General features: G+C 39.4%; 1 protein-coding gene across 9 annotated transcripts; it reads left to right on the forward strand.

Annotated features, from left to right (window-relative positions):
* Positions 1-588: 588 nt before the first annotated feature.
* LOC108719533 (oocyte zinc finger protein XlCOF6-like) lies at positions 589-19,373 on the forward strand. Of its 9 annotated transcripts, none has more exons than XM_041566880.1 (3): positions 589-1,536; positions 6,211-6,261; positions 16,026-19,373. In XM_041566880.1, the coding sequence occupies exon 3, from the start codon at positions 16,300-16,302 to the stop codon at positions 18,430-18,432; it is 2,133 nt and encodes a 710-aa protein (XP_041422814.1). In that variant the 5' UTR covers positions 589-1,536; positions 6,211-6,261; positions 16,026-16,299; the 3' UTR covers positions 18,433-19,373. The 9 variants fall into 9 exon arrangements, with proteins under 9 accessions (XP_041422814.1, XP_041422813.1, XP_041422809.1 ...); XM_041566879.1 differs by lacking the exon at positions 589-1,536 and adding an exon at positions 4,221-4,914; XM_041566875.1 differs by lacking the exons at positions 589-1,536; positions 6,211-6,261 and adding exons at positions 4,221-4,914; positions 12,640-12,803.
* Positions 19,374-19,934: the final 561 nt, after the last annotated feature.

Below are 19,934 nucleotides of genomic sequence, written 5' to 3' on the forward strand. Positions count from 1 at the left end.
GCGAATTTTTGGCGTAAAGAAACGGGTCAAATTCGCCCATCCCTAGCGACAACAGTGACATGCGCATGCGTGCAGAAGCTTGACGGACCTAGAGCGAAGATGTTTTACTAGTCATCTGAACGGTTTTCTGAATTTTGAATTGAGAAAGCCAGTAGGATGACTAGTGAAAGTCTTCAAGGAATAAGAAAATACAGCGAGTCTAGTTGATATGACTATAGATAGATCAATCGTATCTTTGGAAAGGTCCCACTGGTATAGGACCTATTAGATTCCTTGGATGGCAAGAGCGGACATGTATTAATGTATTACCACTACATGGCTTGTGATAAATAGTAGAATAGATTGTGTTTCCTCTAGCGACTAACTTCACATCGAAAAACGTCTGTATTTGTAAATCTGCAAGTTATACAGTCAAATAAATATTTATTGTTCTAACAAAGTCCCTGAACTCTTTCCTAATCCCCTGCCAAATACATGATAGATCATCGATAAAACGAACATAGAATTTCAAATGAATTTTTAGATCTGCAGAGATGTGGGGCTCCTCTCATGCCGCACTAGATACATTTAAAGCAAGGGTTTCACCCTGCCAGCATTACCTGTGTGCCAGTGAACTTTTTTGTCTTGCTCCTCTCACCAACCTATATAAAGGTCGGTGAAGGAGGGGGCAAATGTCTCCCCATTTTGGCCCCACATCTCTGCAGATAGAAAATTTAGAATCCAAAACAAAATAATTATGCTCCAAAAAATACTCAGTTGCTGACAACATAAAAACCTTTCAGTTTCCTTGAATATTTCTCCAAGTTACAATTTATTGCTTCCAAGTCTTATGTGTGATTGATGACTATGTATACATCCAGTATGGCCCACTCATATCTGTCCTGACATTTTTAAGTTTCAAGAGAACGTGCTTTTTTTGTTATATATCTTATATCTTAATCTTAATACCAATGGTTGTAAATGTGCATCTACCCACTCTGAAATGTGCTCATTGAGTTGAGTGAACCAATGTCAGAGACAATTGGTCGCCCAATCGGTGGTCGCTGCTCCTTGTGCACCTTTGGCAAGTGATAAACTATTGAAATTACTGGATGTTTAGTTAGAAGAAATTATCTCTCTCGATTACTAATTAAACCTTTTTCCAAAGCTATATCTATAATTGTTGTCAATTCTTTAAGGTCCCTTGTGGGACCTGACTTTCAAATTCTATATGTAGGTATCCCCTACTAGTCCTCTACTAGGGCCTCTTCCCTATATTTCTTAGAGTCCACTACTACTACCTTACCACTTGTATTTGCATTCTTGGTTATTGTTGACTTGTCTTCAATTCCTGGTGTCATCATAAAGTTGCGAGAGATCTTCTTCAACCTTCTGTTTATTCATATCCACCAGGGGACCTCGAATGTGATGCTATGGTTCTTGAATCTAGATGTATCCACATTCTGATGACTTTCTATGCGGAGGAAATCACATACAAAAGTGACTTCCTCGACTACACATTTCTTATGGGCTGCCTCAATAATGCCTTATCTCAGGGTAAGTAAGACTACATAATCGTCTCACATCCTCATCCCTCTCTAAATGATTCGCTAACATCTGAACATACCCCCCTAGGACTCCTCTTTTGATCTTATAACTGAGTCTGAAGTCTCCAAGCTCCTATTCTCTACACTTACAACCTGTGGACTAGATCCCATGCCATCATCACAACTAAAACAGTGTGTCTCCGTCTTTACACCAGCACTTACTCATATATTCAATTCCTCTCTATCTTCAAGTACTTTCCCTTTGTTATTCAAACAGGCCTGTGTCAAGACCATTATTACCACTCTCTCTCTCTTACCCTCTAAACTTCTGAAACGTCTTGTCTGCTCTTGTATTACTAACTTTCTATGCACCCATAATCTGGTGGACCCTATACAGTCATAGTAACATATAGTAAGTAAGGTTGAAAAAAGACACACGTCCATCAAGTTCAACCTTTTAGTTTTTTTTCATCTGCCTAACTGCTAGTTGATCCAGAGGAAGGCAAAAAACCCATCTGAAGCCTCTCTAATTTGCCTCAGAGGGGGAAAAATTCCTTCCCGACTCCAAAATGACAATCGGACTAGTCCCTGGATCAACTTGTACTATGAGCTATCTCCCATATCCCTGTATTCCCTCACTTGCTAAACACCATCCAACCCCTTCTTATACCTATCTAATGTATCAGCCTGTACCCCTGATTCACTTCCCAGCTCTCCCTGTAACACCCCTTTCCCTCCTCTAATCTCATTGGCTCCCTCCTGTCTGCTGGGAGGAGCTACTGGTGAATAAAGCATCCGACCCTTCCTTGTACCTATCTAATGTATCAGCCTGTACCACTGATTAAGGGAGACAATTCCACATCCTCACAGCTCTCACTGTAACAAACCCCTTCCCAATATTTAGGCAGAACCTCTTTTCTTCTAATCGGAATGGGTGACCTTGTGTCAGATGGAAAGACCTACTGGTAAATAAAGCATTAGAGAGATTATTATAGGATCCCCTTATATATTTATACATAGTTATCATATCTCCTCTTAAGCGCCTCTTCTCCAGCGTGAACATCCCCAATTTGGCCAGTCTTTCCTCATAGCTAAGACTTTCCATACCTTTTACCAGCTTACTTGCCCTTCTCTGTACCCTCTCTAATACAATAAAGTCCTGTTTGAGTGATGGAGACCAAAACTGTACGGCATATTCTAGATGGGGCATGTAGGGGCCTTACAACAGATTACCCTATCAACCTTTCTAATAATTGAATCCCCTATAACTAAAACCTGCCTTTCCTTCCTTGCACTCCCCCCACCACCCGTATTAGAACCACTGCCTCCCAGGGTGCTCTGAAAGTCAGTCTGCTCCATATATGCCAGTTCAGAGTTTTCCTCCCCCCACTCCACTAGTCCCTGCCAGTGGTTGCTCTGCTTGCCTCCTTTCCTCCCCCTCGTTTGCCGCTGCTCTCAGTGCTGCAAGTTCACCCCTTAGAGTCTGCAGCTCAGATTCCAAGATGAAAAGCCACCGACATCTCTCACATTTAAATATAGTCTGTTTTATGACCTGCACACTCCACTGAGACTGCCTTATCTAGAGTTGCAAACAATCTCTAGACTGATAAGGTCAAAAGACATTACTTGATTCTCATACTCATGGATGTATCTTCTGCTTCTGACACTGTTGACCAGTGGCGTAACTAGATGTTGCTGGGCCCCACAGCAAATTAATTTTAGGGCCCCCAACATATCCAGTGTTTGTCCTGTTTTACCAATATATGTTCAAATTTCTCATCAATGAGAGCCTCATGGGGCCCCCTGTACCTCCTGGGCCCCCCTGCGGCCGCAGGGTCTGCTTCCTCTGTAGTTACGCCCCTGTTGTTGACCATTCTGTTCTAAGGCAATTCACTATTCGCTGGGGGTTAATCCTGCTACAGGGACTGATAGAGAGGAGAGACTGGGGGTTAATCCTGCTGCAGGGACTGATAGAGAGGGGAGACTGGAGGTTAATCCTGCTGCAGGGACTGATAGAGAGGGGAGACTGGGGGGTTAATCCTGCTGCAGGGACTGATAGAGAGGGGAGACTGGGGGGTTAATCCTGCTGCAGGGACTGATAGAGAGGGGAGACTGTGGGACTGGGGGTTAATCATGCTGCAGGGACTGATAGAGAGGGGAGACTGAGGGTTAATCCTGCTGCAGGGACTGTTAGAGAGGGGAGACTGTGGGACTGGGGGTTAATCCTGCTGCAGGGACTGATAGAGAGGGGAGACTGGGGGTTAATCCTGCTGCAGGGACTGATAGAGAGGGGAGACTGAGGGTTAATCCTGCTGCAGGGACTGTTAGAGAGGGGAGACTGTGGGACTGGGGGTTAATCCTGCTGCAGGAGGGGTAGAGTAGATGCCTGTGTAACAGCATTGACATGGTCAGGGTCAGGTAGTAATCCATCTTCTGCTTCTGACACTGTTGACCATTCTGTTCTAAGGCAATTCACTATTCGCTGGGGGTTAATCCTGCTACAGGGACTGATAGAGAGGGGAGACTGGAGGTTAATCCTGCTGCAGGGACTGATAGAGAGGGGAGACTGGGGGGTTAATCCTGCTGCAGGGACTGATAGAGAGGGGAGACTGTGGGACTGGGGGTTAATCATGCTGCAGGGACTGATAGAGAGGGGAGACTGGGGGTTAATCCTGCTGCAGGGACTGATAGAGAGGGGAGACTGTGGGACTGGGGGTTAATCCTGCTGCAGGAGGGGTAGAGTAGATGCCTGTGTAACAGCATTGACATGGTCAGGGTCAGGTAGTAATCCATTTTGTGAGATTATATGACCCAGAAATGACAGTTGACAGTGGCGAAACTACCGGGGGTGCAAAGGGTGCAATGGCACCAGGGTCCGAGCCCCTGCACCCCCGATGGGGCCCACCGCCGCCCGCAACCAAGTCCAAGAGGGTAGAGCAGCAGAGAGCCAGATTCAAAATACAATCTCGACGGCGCACTGCATATGACGTCACTGCCGGCGCACTTCCTGTGTTTGGGCAGTTTGGCACCAATTTTCTGTCTGGTTTTGCTGGGCCCTACCCCACCCCCTCTCTGGCAGCTTTGCTAGTAAACAGAGTCAGAGAGCGAGCAACTCCCCTCCCATAACGTATGGCTCTTCTGCCCAATGGAGAGCTAGGATTAGGCCAGGAGGCGGGACATTGATTCACAAGAGGGGAGAGTGCGGCAAAAGTTTATTTTTGTGAAGAGAATAGTGCACGCAGCAGCTTAATGTCTGGTACCCTCCCTGAGACTCGTCTCTCACCTCACCAGCAGGATTCAGAACTGGAACCTGACCAATTTACCTCAGGCTCTGCAGCACATCACACCTGCTGCTGTACTTATTAATGGGTGCAAGTGTTTTTTAGAGGTAAAGATCTTTTTGTTTTACTCTGTTAATGTTGTGGCCTTGCCTTAGATAATGGAATTTTATAATATATTTCTGGAATACTATCCAAGTACAACAGTAAAACCTCAGTTTTGCATGTCCTTGCCTACATTTTTTTTTTGGTCTCACCAATTTATAAACCTTTCAATTGGTGTTTTCTCTGATGTTTTCCTGTATTTTTACACCTGCATTTGTGCCCTGGTGGTTTGTTCTCTGTGAATGCTCAGTCTAATATATTTGCCGTGGTTCTGTCTGTAAATATATAATTGCAATTGGTCTCACCCACAGTTGTGTACAAGTCACCTATTGCTCTTTGGTTGTGTATGTGATGTAACTTGCAGACAGACCTTGCACATGACATTAAAGGAGTGCTTCACTTTCATGTAACTTAGTATTTGGTAGATTTTAAGCAACTTTTCAATTGGTCTTCATTTTGTCTTTTTAATAGTTATTTGCCTTCTAAATTGTTCCAGCATTTCAAATGGGGGTCACTGACCCCATCTACTTTATAAAGAATTGCGTATCTTTCTATTCAGTCCCTCTCCTATTCATATTCCAGTCTTTTATTTAAATTAGTACATGGTTGCTACGGTAGTTTGGACCCTAGCAACCTGATTACTGAAGCTGCGAACTGGGGAGCTGTTGAATAAAAAAAGCTAACTCAAAAACCACAAATTATAAAAAATGAGAACCAACTGCATATTTTCTCAGAATATCACTCTGAACCATTAACCCTTGTTGTTAACACAGTAGATGGTGGAATACAGACTTATGTGCTAATATTCTTATTTTTCTTGTGTATGTGTCAAGTTGCATGAAATCATTCCAATTATAAATAATGTTGTGGACTAATATATAATTGTGGACATGCATAATTAGTATTCTGTATAGATTGATGTATGTGATTAGCAACTCTATTGATTATATTAGTGTTAAAGGAGAATTCAACCTGTAATGAAAAAAACCTCCCCCCTAATGATTACAGGTTTGGTTCTCCTTTAACTTTACTCGGTGGAACAGCTGCAATGCAGACACATAATTACTGAGTTAACCTTCCAGCTCTTTCAGTTTTTTTTATTTTTAAAGACTATTCTGTAATCCTTTAAATTCTCAAAATCTTTCCCCATCTGGGATAAAGAACATATACAGATGTGTATTTTATATGATCCTTCTACATTAATAATGAAGTCTGTAACTTGCCTTTACTTGTGCAATGGTTGAACTTGATCGTGGACCTGCACTGCAACTATTTACTATTGTCTGCTCATTTATTAAAAGGCTGCAACAGGTGGAACTTCAGACCAGAAAAGCAAGAAAGAAGTCCCACAGGTATTGCAATGTGTAATTAGGCAGCTAAACCGAAACAGGTCACCAGTAAATCTATGAATGTAGAGGGGCTGTAATATAAATGCATGTCCTAAAACTTACGTAAGATGGGAAATTAGGGCTAAGAACCACTGGCCACCATGACTGGGGCAACGCACACTGTATTAATCTTAAAGGGCAAGCCTCAGTATATGCATGGGTTGCGCTGAATTTAAAAATCCTTTAAAAAGACAACTGACTTTAAATAATGCTGTTTCAGTAAGTAACAATACATTTTTACTCTTCCATCCATTCCTATATGACCCCGTGTGCCATTGCCCTTATGCACTACCCCCCCCCCCCATGTTCCTACATGTAGAGTCCTGATATTTAAAGGCTATCTGTTCCTTTGAAAAAAAACCAAAAAACCTTTCAACTCATTCCTATGACATTAGACCAGTAATGCTGTGTTCCAGCCCATTGCGAGGGGGAGCCCATTTGTAAGTGGCATTTGGAAAGGTTCAGTTTCAGTCCTGCAGAATCAATGCATTTCAGAACCTTTTCTAGGTACTTGTCATGAAGATCCATAGTTGGAGCGTAGACAATTATATCATCCAAGTAGCATTCTACACCAGGTATGCCATGGAGTATAGAAGACATCAGTCTTTGGGGTCCATTTACTAAAGTGCGGTAAATCTGACTTTAAGTTTTTGCATGTTATCGCTGAGAATATTTTTACGCCAGAATATTCGCAGCGACTACGTTTACTAAACGTCACATAAACTGGTATATTTACCCTTGTTGTATATTTCTGGTCTCCGAACCCTTGTTTCCATCCAAAACAACGTATTCACACTTGATAAAGAGCTTTTAAGCTCGAAACATGTTGTGTATTCAATAAAAGCACCTTGCAGCAGTACACCTGCGCTGATTGGTTTCTTTACCCATCTAAGTTTACTAAACAGCGATACGCTCAGAAGTCATTGCAATCACTTGCGGTAACTACGTTAAGGAACCAGCTTACGTTAGAGGTAATTTTAGCGAGTTGCGAATTTTCTGGCGAAAAATTAAGTTTTTGCGAATATTTATGCTATAAAATAGTCTTGTTTTATGGCGGTTATTATGGCAATTTTTACTGTGACATTTATGGCCAGAAATGCACCTTCAAAACTCATAAACTTTATTGACTGATGATTAGACCATCCAACAGAACATCACCAGAGTAACACCAATCAAACATGTCTGCATCATATAAACGCTTCTGCCAATAGAATCATAGGAACAAGAAATGATACCAGTTAATCTCTTTGCTTCACAGAAATGCACAGTTTAATGTAGCCAATCACAATGAAACCAAAAAAGTGTAGAGGCTGACGAATCCTTGGACTGTGATGCCGCTGCCAATAATACACCTCTGAGCTGAAACTGCTGCTGTTGCACCAGATAGAAACAGAAGCCAAAACATCCTGTCAGCAATAGCTACAGATCTCTCTCTCCTGTCAGCAAAGAATGATGGGTAAAAAAAAACAGTATTATGGGATATTTCCTGCCCCTTGAGAATTTTCTGGCGAAAATAATACTTTTACGCCACTACATAGGTGGCGGTAAAAGTTTGCGAATATTCTGGCGTTAATTTTGTCTTTAGCACATTTCGATGTTTAGTAAACTATGCGTTAATGTGTACGTAGCGTTATTTTCAGCAAATGCGATAACTGGCGAACAATTATTCTTGCGCAAGAAAATTCGCAAATTTATATTTACCGCAGGTTAGTAAACTGGCGATAAAATATTTGGCAAAAATTCTGTCTATATATTGTGCGAATATTTTTAACGCACTTTAGTAAACGGACCCCTTTGAGTGAAGCCAGTCCATAAGGTACAAGCTTGAACCAAAACAAACCATCATGGATGATAAATGCAGTGAGGTCTCTGCTTTCCTCATGCAGTAATACTTGATGATCCGCTCTCTGAAGATCCAGAGTAGAAAAGAATTTTGTTCCTCTGAGTTCTGAAAATATTTCCTCTATGTGTGGCAAGGGATGATTATCCATAACAACTGCTTTATTAGGTTCACGGAGATCAACTCACAATCGAATACCTCCAGTTTTCTTCATTTTTACAACAATTGGTGAAACCCATTCAGAGGATTCTGATTTTTCAATCACATCTTGCTCTACCAGTTTCTTTAGTTCCTGTGAGACAGTCTCCCTTATAGAGTAGGGCAATCACCTCAATTTCTGGTGTACTGGTTTTACATCTGGTCTCAACTTAACTTTGTGTACTAAGTTGCACAGCCCAGTGAAGTGTTGCTTTGTGGTGAAATTGTAGACACTGGCTGTGTGGGAGGCACTGGTGCTGTAGTAATGAGACCATCAACTAATTGTAGGTTTAATGCAGCAAAGAGATCCCTTCCAAGTATAGCAGTTCCCTTATTCACAATGTAAAAGTCACATTTTGCAGTATTTGATTCAAACTGTAAAGTCGCTGGCAAGCAACCAAGCACAGGGATTGGATCCTTTTTCAGGGCAGGTGCAACAAACGGATCTTTTGCAAAGTATTTCAAGAAAATCTCCTTTGGTTGTATAGAAACAGTTGAACCTGTATCACATCAGGTTAATGGAGTGTCCCTTGTCAGCAGAAGCAGTACTGACACTGACAGTGCATATAAACTTGTCTGGAATAAATGTACCAGCTTTATCCACACTTAATACTGTGACATTTGTAGTAGTGACTTCATGAACATCTTTAGCAGATCTTAGCAAAATGTCCTACTTTTGTGCATTTGCGGCACTGTACAGCTTTTGCAGGACATGATTTGCAGTGTGTTGTATTGAACCACAGCGAAAGCAGTATTTTCTTTTTGTATTTGCTGCATGGTTTTGCAGTGTAGGTGAATCCCTTTTCTTAGCACTGTATTTTGCCTGTGACTGTGCATTATTAGGCCACAGTGCTGAATTCACAGTCTGTACATTCCCAGCAGTTCCCTGACTGAGAGTTTTAGCCGCTGCTGTTTCAATATATTCAAATGGCTAGCAACTGTAATAGCCTTTGCAAGGGTTAAATCCTGTTTTAGGAGCAGTCTCTCTCTAATGTGAGGTGAGTTTGTTTTTTCCACTATTTGGTCTCTTAGCATTTCATCTGTTAGATTCCCAAAGTCACAGGTAACAACCAGCTCTCTCAAAGCTGCTACAAATTGTTCTGTGGTGTTCACGTTGGCAGAATTTATATCTTTCAGCAACCGCATTTACTCTTTATAGCAGTAAGAGCAGTTTCATAAGTCTCATCAGATAATGTATAGAATATACGCTGTCCCTCTGCTCCCAGGCAGTGAATAAGTAAAGCAGAAATCTCCCCTTGGTCAGCAGCAATAATGTAATTTTCAAACATACGAATCCAAGCAGTGCCAGGGAGGGGGAACTATGGAGGGTAGTGGAATGGGTTTTTCACATTAGGGGGGGTTAGTTCTCCTTTAAGACTGAAGTAAATCCAAAACTACAGTCTATACCAGGGGTCCCCAACCTTTTCAAACCGTGAGCTACATTCAAATATAAAAAGAGTTGGGGAGCAACACAAGCATGAAAAAGTCCTTTGGGGTGCCAAATAATGGATGTGATGGACTATTTGGTAGCCCCTATGTGGACTGGCAACCTACAAGAGGCTCTACTTGGCACTATACTTAGATTTTATGCAATTAAAACTTGCTTTCAAGCTTGAAATTCAAAAATAATCATGTGCTTTGAGGACCCTGAGAGCAACATCCAAGGGGTTGGAGAGCAACATTTTACTCACGAGCTACTGGTTGGGGATCACTGGTCTATACCAACAAGTGGTTTATTCAAATAACCAATATCTGGTGTTCGTTACAACAATATTCAATATATGCATATTCCTGACAGTTAGAGAGAAATGGCAAGTATAACTTCCAAGGTATAGTTGTAATATTGGAGTTACTTCTATTTTACAACATGACTAGAACCATTAAGAACCTTAAACATTTCACCCATGGGCAAATTCAGGAAAGTGGAATCGTATCACATAGGCTTCATTAACCCTCTAGTTGGGACTGTGAGATTATAGTCAAACATATAGAAATTGTAATACTATAATTTTATGTTTTATTAACACTGAAACCTGTGACTGTGGGAGCTGAGACAGCTTTATTAGTTTATTACCTGGTTGTCTGGTCCAAACAATAGGAGTCCTTAATTTGGAAGACAAAGGTTCTGGTCTGGGACAACTGTAGTGTCACACCTAAACCCTAATTAACATTAACAAAGGGTCTGGCTCCCTGGAACCAACATTGACTGGATCCCTATAAATATGTATAATCAGTTAATCTTGAATTTCTGAAAAGAGACATAGAAACGTGTAAACTCCTAATTGTTAGATGAATAACTTCTTGTAACTAAGTGAGAAGTGCTAGTATCAATCAAATGCACCAATCAGGAGAGACTTCCAGAAGCCAACCTTCCCTGTATATAAGTGTGACTACAGTAGGGCAAAGCAGACTCACCCAGAGCCCAGGAGAGGACTGATCACATGACTAAATCAGAGGGAACCCCTATATCACAGACCAGACAACAGAACCCAAGTAAAGAGGTATTCATAGGCTCTGTAATTCCTCTAGACTTAAAGGGTTTAATGTTTAGGTGGTTGGACTATTGTGTGTTATTTAGTGTTTCTATTTAAGTTAGTGTGTGTCCTTATATATTTAGTGTATATTTGTTTGATATTAGTTTTTGTGCACATTGTCCTGTTGTTGCGTAAGATCTTTCATTTACTTTATGATTTAAATTTATGTAAATATTTTGCTAATCATTATAACATAACTTTTTTTACATTTATTGTTTGGTGATCTCTTTGCCACTCTCCACTGTAGAACCTTCCTTATTTCCATAATCTTAACTAACGCATTAGTCATGATTTGCAGATCCAGAAGGGCCGGCACAAGGGCCGCCAAAAATAAAGTTAAAAATATGTAATGTTTATTGTAGATTCATTAAAGTATCTACATTGGCCCTGGCGGGCATGAAACGCGTACGGCCAATGGAGATACTGTTCCTTTTTTTAATGAATCTACAATAAATATATATTTTTAAGTATTTATTTAGTGCCCGACACCCCTCTTTTCGTATGTTGCTGTCACAACTGACTGTCTATGTTTTTGCATGGGGGCTCATTAGGCATTCATACTATACTGCACTTAGGGTTGCCACCTTTTCTGGAAAAAAATACCGGCATTCCTATATATTTTATCTTTATTTCCTATTAATAACATTGGGATCACTGACCTTCCTATATATTTATCTTTATTCCCTATTAATAACATTGGGATCACTGACCTTCCTTTATATTTATCTTTATTCCCTATTAATAACATTGGGATCACTGACCTTCCTATATATTTATCTTTATTCCCTATTAATAACATTGGGATCACTGACCTTCCTGTATATTTATCTTTATTCCCTATTAATAACATTGGGATCACTGACCTTCCTATATATTTATCTTTATTCCCTATTAATAACATTGGGATCACTGACCTTCCTATATATTTATCTTTATTCCCTATTAATAACATTGGGATCACTGACCTTCCTATATATTTATCATTATTCCCTATTAATAACATTGGGATCACTGGCCTTCCTATATACAGTATTTATCTTTTTCCCTATTAATAACATTGGGATCATATCACTGACCTTCCTATATATTAATCTTTATTCCCTATTAATAACATTGGGATCACTGACCTTCCTATATATTTATCTTTATTCCTATTAATAACATTGGGATCACTGACCTTCCTATATATTTATCTTTATTCCCTATTAATAACATTGGGATCACTGACCTTCCTATATATTTATCTTTATTCCCTATTAATAACATTGGGATCACTGACCTTCCTATATATTTATCTTTATTCCCTATTAATAACATTGGGATCACTGACCTTCCTATATATTTATCTTTATTCCCTATTAATAACATTGGGATCACTGACCTTCCTATATATTTATCTTTATTCCCTATTAATAACATTGGGATCACTGACCTTCCTATATATTTATCTTTATTCCCTATTAATAACATTGGGATCACTGGCCTTCCTATATATTTATCTTTATTCCCTATTAATAACATTGGGATCACTGACCTTCCTATATATTTATCTTTATTCCCTATTAATAACATTGGGATCACTGACCTTCCTATATATTTATCTTTATTCCCTATTAATAACATTGGGATCACTGACCTTCCTATATATTTATCTTTACTCCCTATTAATAACATTGGGATCACTGACCTTCCTATATATTTATCTTTATTCCCTATTAATAACATTTGGTTCAACCATTATTTTTACACAGCATTATATATCTGCTTTAGGGCAATCTCATTATGTCCCCCTCCTCTATGTGCTCACGTGTGACGTCAGTAGGAGAGAGAGGTCACATGATGTCCAGAGAAGACTCAGCTTTCCGTTCCCTCTTCTCTCCTGTTTGTACCACCGAGCAAACTCCTCATACAACAATCAATGAGCCCGTATTTATGTAAGTTGCTTTCAGTCTGCTTTGCCGTTACTTGTGATTACTTCTGGTTACTAGATAAGGAAAATCAGTGAGTTCCCTCTGTTATCCCATCCCCCACACAGTTCTTCTAGATTACACAGGAGGGCTGGTATCTTATGAATCAAACCAATCTCCATCTAGTGTATAGGCAACACACATTATATTTAGAGCTCAGGGACCATATATATGAAATATAGAAAATGAATGTGACTAAACAAGACTGATAAATAATAATCAGCCCTGTACATCATCTTAGGTGTCATGCAAACCCAATATTCTGCTTGATGATTTGCAATTGCCACTAAGCTTGGCTTGACCAGAAACTTTTTTTGTATTTTTAAAATTTTTATTTTGTTTAAAAAAAAAAACAAACAAACAAAACAAAGACATTGACAGTCCATTTACAGCTTAGCATATTCCTAACAAAGGTATTTTATAACAGGTCAACCACAATATCCATACAATGTAGCTGCACCTTTGCCCGACTATTGGGGCTGTATTGGGCATGGTAAGTCAGGGAGTGCTACTGTTGGATTGGCATCTATCCATGGGGTCCAAATATTGTCAAAGTTTGGGGGAGTGACCCGGGCTACATATGTCAGTTTTATGAGTGATCGTGTTTTGTTCACCAGTGCTATGGCCAGAAACATTTAAGCACAAAACATAACCAATCTTTGTAGGATAACTCGCCAAAGTAGACCGTTGGTCCCAGGTGCTCCTGCCCCAGACCCTCAGCTCAAGGACACGGATAATCCGTATTCAAATAAACAAATGTTGGTGCAAGGCACTCTGTTAGGCCACATTTAGTTTAGACCAAAAGTAGTTATTTATACAAACATCTGATCTCTCGCCTAATGCGTTTTGTGTCACTGGGACACTTAGACTAAGCTTGACTTCTCAGCTATTGCCCAGTGAGAAAATGTGAATGTCAATCTCTTAAAGAAACCACCAATCTTCTAGACCAAGAAAATTCCTCCAGAGAAGATTTATTACACACACGGACCAGCAATAGAAAAAGATTTGCTGATCCTGAATATAATTTTAAGACCTATTTCAAGAAACCCCAACAACATGTTATATCCTGATTGGTACATGTGTATACAGCCTAAACTACTGAATATGTATTCCTTGAAATATGCCTAGGTCAGAGGTTAAACATAAACATACTATGAATGCTTCTACATATTGCCTTTTAAGGACATTGAAAGGTTCTCCTAGCTTTCCTCCAAATTCCTCCAAAAGTGGAACTCCGGCTTCCCAGCTGTATAACAGTTCTTCTCTTTCTGCATCATTTTAAATCCTGGCAGGGAAGGAGGGACTAAACACTGATATTACAATTTGTAACAACTACTCCACAGTTTGCAGACAGCATGCAGGAACTACATAACCCACAATGCATTGCACTGGGATGTTCCTTTCCTTATTGAAATCACGTGTGCAGGGAATTGTGGGGTTTGGAGGATGCAAGGCTGAGGACAGATCGCTGTTGATACAAAGTAACAGTAGTCAGACAGCTCAGCAGGGGGCTGGGCTTAGGGAACTGTCCGAAACCATTAAAAATCATGAAAAGTCTGCATATTTTTTAAATGATGTATATTGCAAAGTTGCTTGGAATTATGCTCAGTTTTCAGAAAACTTAAGTTATGTTTTTGTGGAGTTCCCCCTTGCAAACACTGAGCATGTGCAGTGCCATTAGTACTTTTAACAAAATCCAAGAGACAGTGCATGACTTTGAAGGCCTGAATCATTATTGTTAAGGGACTGCTAAACCTCTAGACTGGTGCCTTTAAGTTCAGTATATAAATATTATTTCTACCCATATTAGTTTTGAAGGTGCGGTTCTCCTTAAAGGGATACTGTCATGGGAAAACATGTATTTTTTTTTTTTTTTTTAACGCATCAGTTAATAGTGCTGCTCCAGCAGAATTCTGCACTGAAATACATTTTCAAAAGAGCAAACAGATTATGTTATATTCAATTTTTGAATCTGGCTAGACATATTGTCAATTTCCTAGCTGCCTCCAGTCATGTGACTTGTGCTCTGATAAACTTCAATCGCTCTTTACTGCTGTACTGCAAGTTGGAGATATATTATGTAAAAAACAAGAATGTACCAGTGCATTTTACTCATTTAGATATAGAAGGAATGTGCTTTAAAAGGTTGTTTCTGGTTACTTATTGCCCACCCCTTATTTTAAACACGAACAGGGACCACAGAACATCTATAGGGAGCTCCAATATAGGGGCTAGAATTTATTAATCTTTATCATTGTGAAACTAACACCATATATTATTCATCATTACCTACACAATTAAGCTGTTTTCATGTAACCTATGTCTATTTCAAAGTCAGACCCAATGCTCAACTGTAACACAAGTACAAACCAGACATGATCAAATAAAGTTGTTAAACCTTTTTTTTTTATCTCAAATTTAAATCAGGTGTCACATTATTATTTATAGTTTCTTCAATTTTAAGATTATTTAAAGGGGAACTAAAGTCTAAAATAGAATAAGGATAGAAATGCTGTATTTTGTATACTATAAACATGAACTTACTGCACCACAAGCCTAATCAAACAAATGATTTATGCTTTCAAAGTTGGCAGAAGGGGTCAACATCTTGTAACTTTGTTATACATCTTTGCAAGACCAAGACACATGCTCAGTGTGGTCTGGGCTGCTTAGGGATTGTCATAAATTATCAAAACAGCACAAGTCAAATAATATCTGCCAGAAGCCAATACAGCAAGAATGATTAATAATCAGAATATACAGACTGCACTGGGCCTGTGGATATGAATCACTACACATTCGCCGGCTGCTCTACAGGGAAACAAACAAAGCCGCTCCCCCTGCCATTTGAAAGTATGATTATTTCCCTGCAGAGCAGTTAGGGACCATCTGAAGTTTCTTATCCTCAGCAGTCAGAGCAAGTAAAATGAAGGGGGGATTTCAATGCCTACAGTCAGGTTTATTATAAAAACAGTACACATGTATTAATTAAAGTATATTGGAGATATATTTCTTTTTCATTAAAGAAAATAAAAATTTGATTTTACTTTTTTGCCTTTACACCCCCTTTAAAGATCTCTATAGTGAATATCCCCTTATCAGAAACAAAAGATATCTTACCATGTATCTTTTAATACCTGAATTTGGCTGTTTGTTTAATGTTTCTTCTTCTGTTCTCTTTTTCATAAGGTTGTTGCTTTGGGATAACAGTCATCAAAATCTACTGATTAAGTCAACGAAGGCCTCAAGGGAACATTAAAGTACAACACAGAAGAATGTGTAAATCTGGCTCAGTATAAAGCCAGGCTGAGTGTGAGCCAAGTGCATGGAATGAGAATCACTGACTGAGTTCCCAAGCTTTATGGTCTGTTGGATGTGGGAAAGCCTTCTGTGACTGGTCATCTTCTCACCCACCTCTGTACTTGTACTGGAAACAATAGACTTTGCCTTCAAAGACAAGAGGATGGAAACACAGGAGAAACATTTGGCCAGTGATCCTCTCAGAACCACTGACTATGGGAAAACATGTGAGAGCAGCCTTCAAAATCTCTTTGGAATTTACACAGGAGAGAAACCATTCACGTGTAAAGAATGTGGCAAAGGCTTTACTCAGAAGCGTAACCTTGCATCTCATATGACAATACACACTGGGGAGAAACCATTTTCTTGTACAGAATGTGGGAAAGGTTTTACTCAGAAGCATAACCTTGCATCTCATCTGACAATACACACAGGGGAGAAACCATTCCCTTGTACAGAATGTGGGAAAGGCTTTACTCAGAAGAGCAATCTTGTATCTCATATGAAAATACACACAGGGGAGAAACCTTTCACTTGTACAGAGTGTGGGAAAGAATTTGCTCACAAGCACAGACTTTTAGGTCACCTGAAAATACACACAGGGGAGAAACCATTTTCTTGTACAGAATGTGGGAAGCACTTTGCACACAAATATCACCTTGTATCTCATATGAAAATACACACCAGAGAGAAACCATTCACTTGTACAGAATGTGGGGAGCACTTTGCAAACAAGGTTAGCCTCTTAGGTCACCTGAAAATGCACAAAGGGGAGAAACCATTCACTTGTACAGAATGTGGCAACAGCTTTACTCAAGTGAGTAGCCTTGTATCTCACATGAAAATACACACAGGAGTGAGAGCTTTCACTTGTACAGAATGTGGCAAATGCTTTACTGACAAGTATCACCTTGTATCTCATATGAAAATACACACAGGGGAGAAACCATTCTCTTGTACAGAATGTGGCAACAGCTTTACTCAAAAGAGTCACCTTGTATCTCATATGAAAATACACACAGGGGAGAAACCTTACACTTGTACAGAATGTGGAAAACACTTTGCACAAAAGTGTCACCTTGTATCTCATATGAAAATACACACAGGGGAGAAACCATTCACTTGTACAGAATGTGGTAAAGACTTTACCCAAAAGCATAATCTTGTATCTCATATGAAAATACACACAGGGGAGAAACCATTCTCTTGTACAGAATGTGGGAATCACTTTGCACACAAGATTAGCCTCGTTAATCACCTCAAATTACACACAGGGGAGAAACCATTCATTTGCACAGAATGTGGCAAAAGCTTTTCTAGAAAGAGTAACCTTGAATCTCATTTGAAAACACACACAGGAGAGAGGCCATTCATTTGTATAAAATGTGGCAAAGGTTTTACTACAACAAGTTGCCTTGTATCTCATATGATAATACATGCAGGAGAGAAACCATTTGTTTGTACAGAATGTGGCAAAGGCTTTACTCAGAAGCGTAACCTTGCATTTCATCTGACGATACACACAGGGGAGAAACCATTCTCTTGTACAGAATGTGGGAAAGGCTTTACTCAGAAGAGCAATCTTGTATCTCATATGAAAATACACACAGGGGAGAAACCTTTCACTTGTACAGAATGTGGGAAAGAATTTGCACACAAGCACAGACTTTTAGATCACTTGAAAATGCACACAGGGGAGAAACCATTTTCTTGTACAGAATGTGGGAAGCACTTTGCACACAAGTATCACCTTGTATCTCATATGAAAATACACACCAGAGAGAAACCATTCACTTGTACAGAATGTGGTAAAGACTTTACTCAAAAGAATAATCTTGTAACTCATATGAAAATACACACAGGGGAGAAACCATTCTCTTGTACAGAATGTGGGAATCACTTTGCACACAAGATTAGCCTCGTTCATCACCTCAAATTACACACAGGGGAGAAACCATTAATTTGCACAGAATGTGGCAAAAGCTTTTCTAGAAAGAGTAACCTTGAATCTCATTTGAAAATACACACAGGAGAGAGGCCATTCGTTTGTACAAAATGTGGCAAAGGCTTTACTAAAACAAGTTGCCTTGTATCTCATATGATCATACACACAGGAGAGAAACCATTCATCTGTACAGAATGTGGAAGAGGTTTTACTCAGATGGGTAGCCTTGTATCTCATATGAAAATACACACTGGGGAGAAACCATTTACTTGTACAGAATGTGGCAGAAGCTTTTATAGAAAGAGTCACCTTGAATCTCATATGAAAACACACAAGTGGAGGAACCTTTAACTTCACATATGACAAAGACTTTATTAAAATGCTAAACCTTGTATCTCATATGAAGAGAAACCATTCACTTGGAAAGAATGTAGCAAAAGATGTATGCAAACTTCTATCTTGTATGAAATGCACTCGGGGAGAAACCTTCAAAATGATTACATGAGAATTAAACTTTTTGTTTGTACAGAATGTGAGAAATGTTTCTTTTTGCAGAAAGTACTTTGCGCCCACCAAAATATTCACTGCTGGTCAGTGCGAACCCGACCCACGGTGCACTTTATATTATGAAGACGTTTCACTAGTCATTCAACGGTTTTCCGAATTTTTGAATTGAGAAAGCAAGTGGGATGACTAGTGAAAGTCTTCAAGGAAAAAGAAAATACAGTGAGTCCAGTTGATTGACTGTAGATTAATCGTTGGGAAATTCCTCCTCAGTAGAACAGTTTCTCCTCAACCTGCAGAAAAGTTCCCACCTATTCGATTCCTTGGATGGCAAGAGCAGGCATGTATTAATGTATTACCACTACATGGCTTGTGATAAATAGTAGAATAGATTGTGATTTCTCTAGCGATTAACTTCACATCAAAAAACTTCTGTATTTGTAAATATACAAGTTATACAGTCAAATAAATATTTATTGTTCTAACAAAGTCCCTGAACTCTTTCCTAATCCCCTGCCAAATAAATAATAGATCATCGATAAAACAAACATAGAATTTCAAATGAATTTTTAAATCTGCAGAGATGTGGGGCTCCTCTCATGCCGCACTAGATACATTTAAAGCAAGGGTTTTACCCTGTCAGCATTACCTGTGTGCCTTATGATAAATAGAAGAATGGGTTGTGTTTCCTCCTCCTCCTTCTTCTCCTTGACTAACTTCAAATCGAAAAACTTCTGTATATGTAACTTGCAAGTTATATATTCAAAATAAAATATTGATTGTTCTAACAATGTCCCTGAACTCTTTCCTAATCCCCTGCCAACTACGATAGATCATCGATAAAACAAACATATCATTTCAAATTCATTTTTAGATCTGCAGAGATGTGGGGCTCCTCCCACCAACCCATATGGTGAAGGAGGGGGGCAAATGTCTCCCCATTTTGGCCCCACATCTCTGCAGATAGAACTCAGAATCCAAAACAAAATAATTATTCTCCAAAAGATACTCCGTTGCCGACAACATTAAAATCTTTTAGTTCCCTTGAATACTCATTAGATTTTTCCAAGTTATAATTTATTGCTTCCAAGTCTTTCTTATGTGTGATTGATGACTATATATATCTCCAGTGTGGCCCACTTATATCTGTCCTGACATTTTTAAGCTTTAAGAGAACATGTGCTTTATCTTTTGCATAGCTCCCTAATCTTAATACCGATGGTTGTAAATGTGCATCTACCTACTCTGAAATGTGCTCATTGAGTTGAGTGAACCAATGTCAGAGATAACTGGTCTCCCAATCGGGGGTCTCTGCTCCTTCTGCACCTTTGGCAAGTGATAAACTATTG

This window comes from Xenopus laevis, chromosome 6L (genome assembly GCF_017654675.1).
Source record: "Xenopus laevis strain J_2021 chromosome 6L, Xenopus_laevis_v10.1, whole genome shotgun sequence".
NCBI lineage: Eukaryota > Metazoa > Chordata > Amphibia > Anura > Pipidae > Xenopus > Xenopus laevis.

What these genes read in the sequence shown, in the direction of transcription:
- LOC108719533 (XM_041566880.1), top strand. Translation starts at nt 16,300, where the DNA reads ATGGAAACACAGGAGAAACATTTGGCCAGTGATCCTCTCAGAACCACT.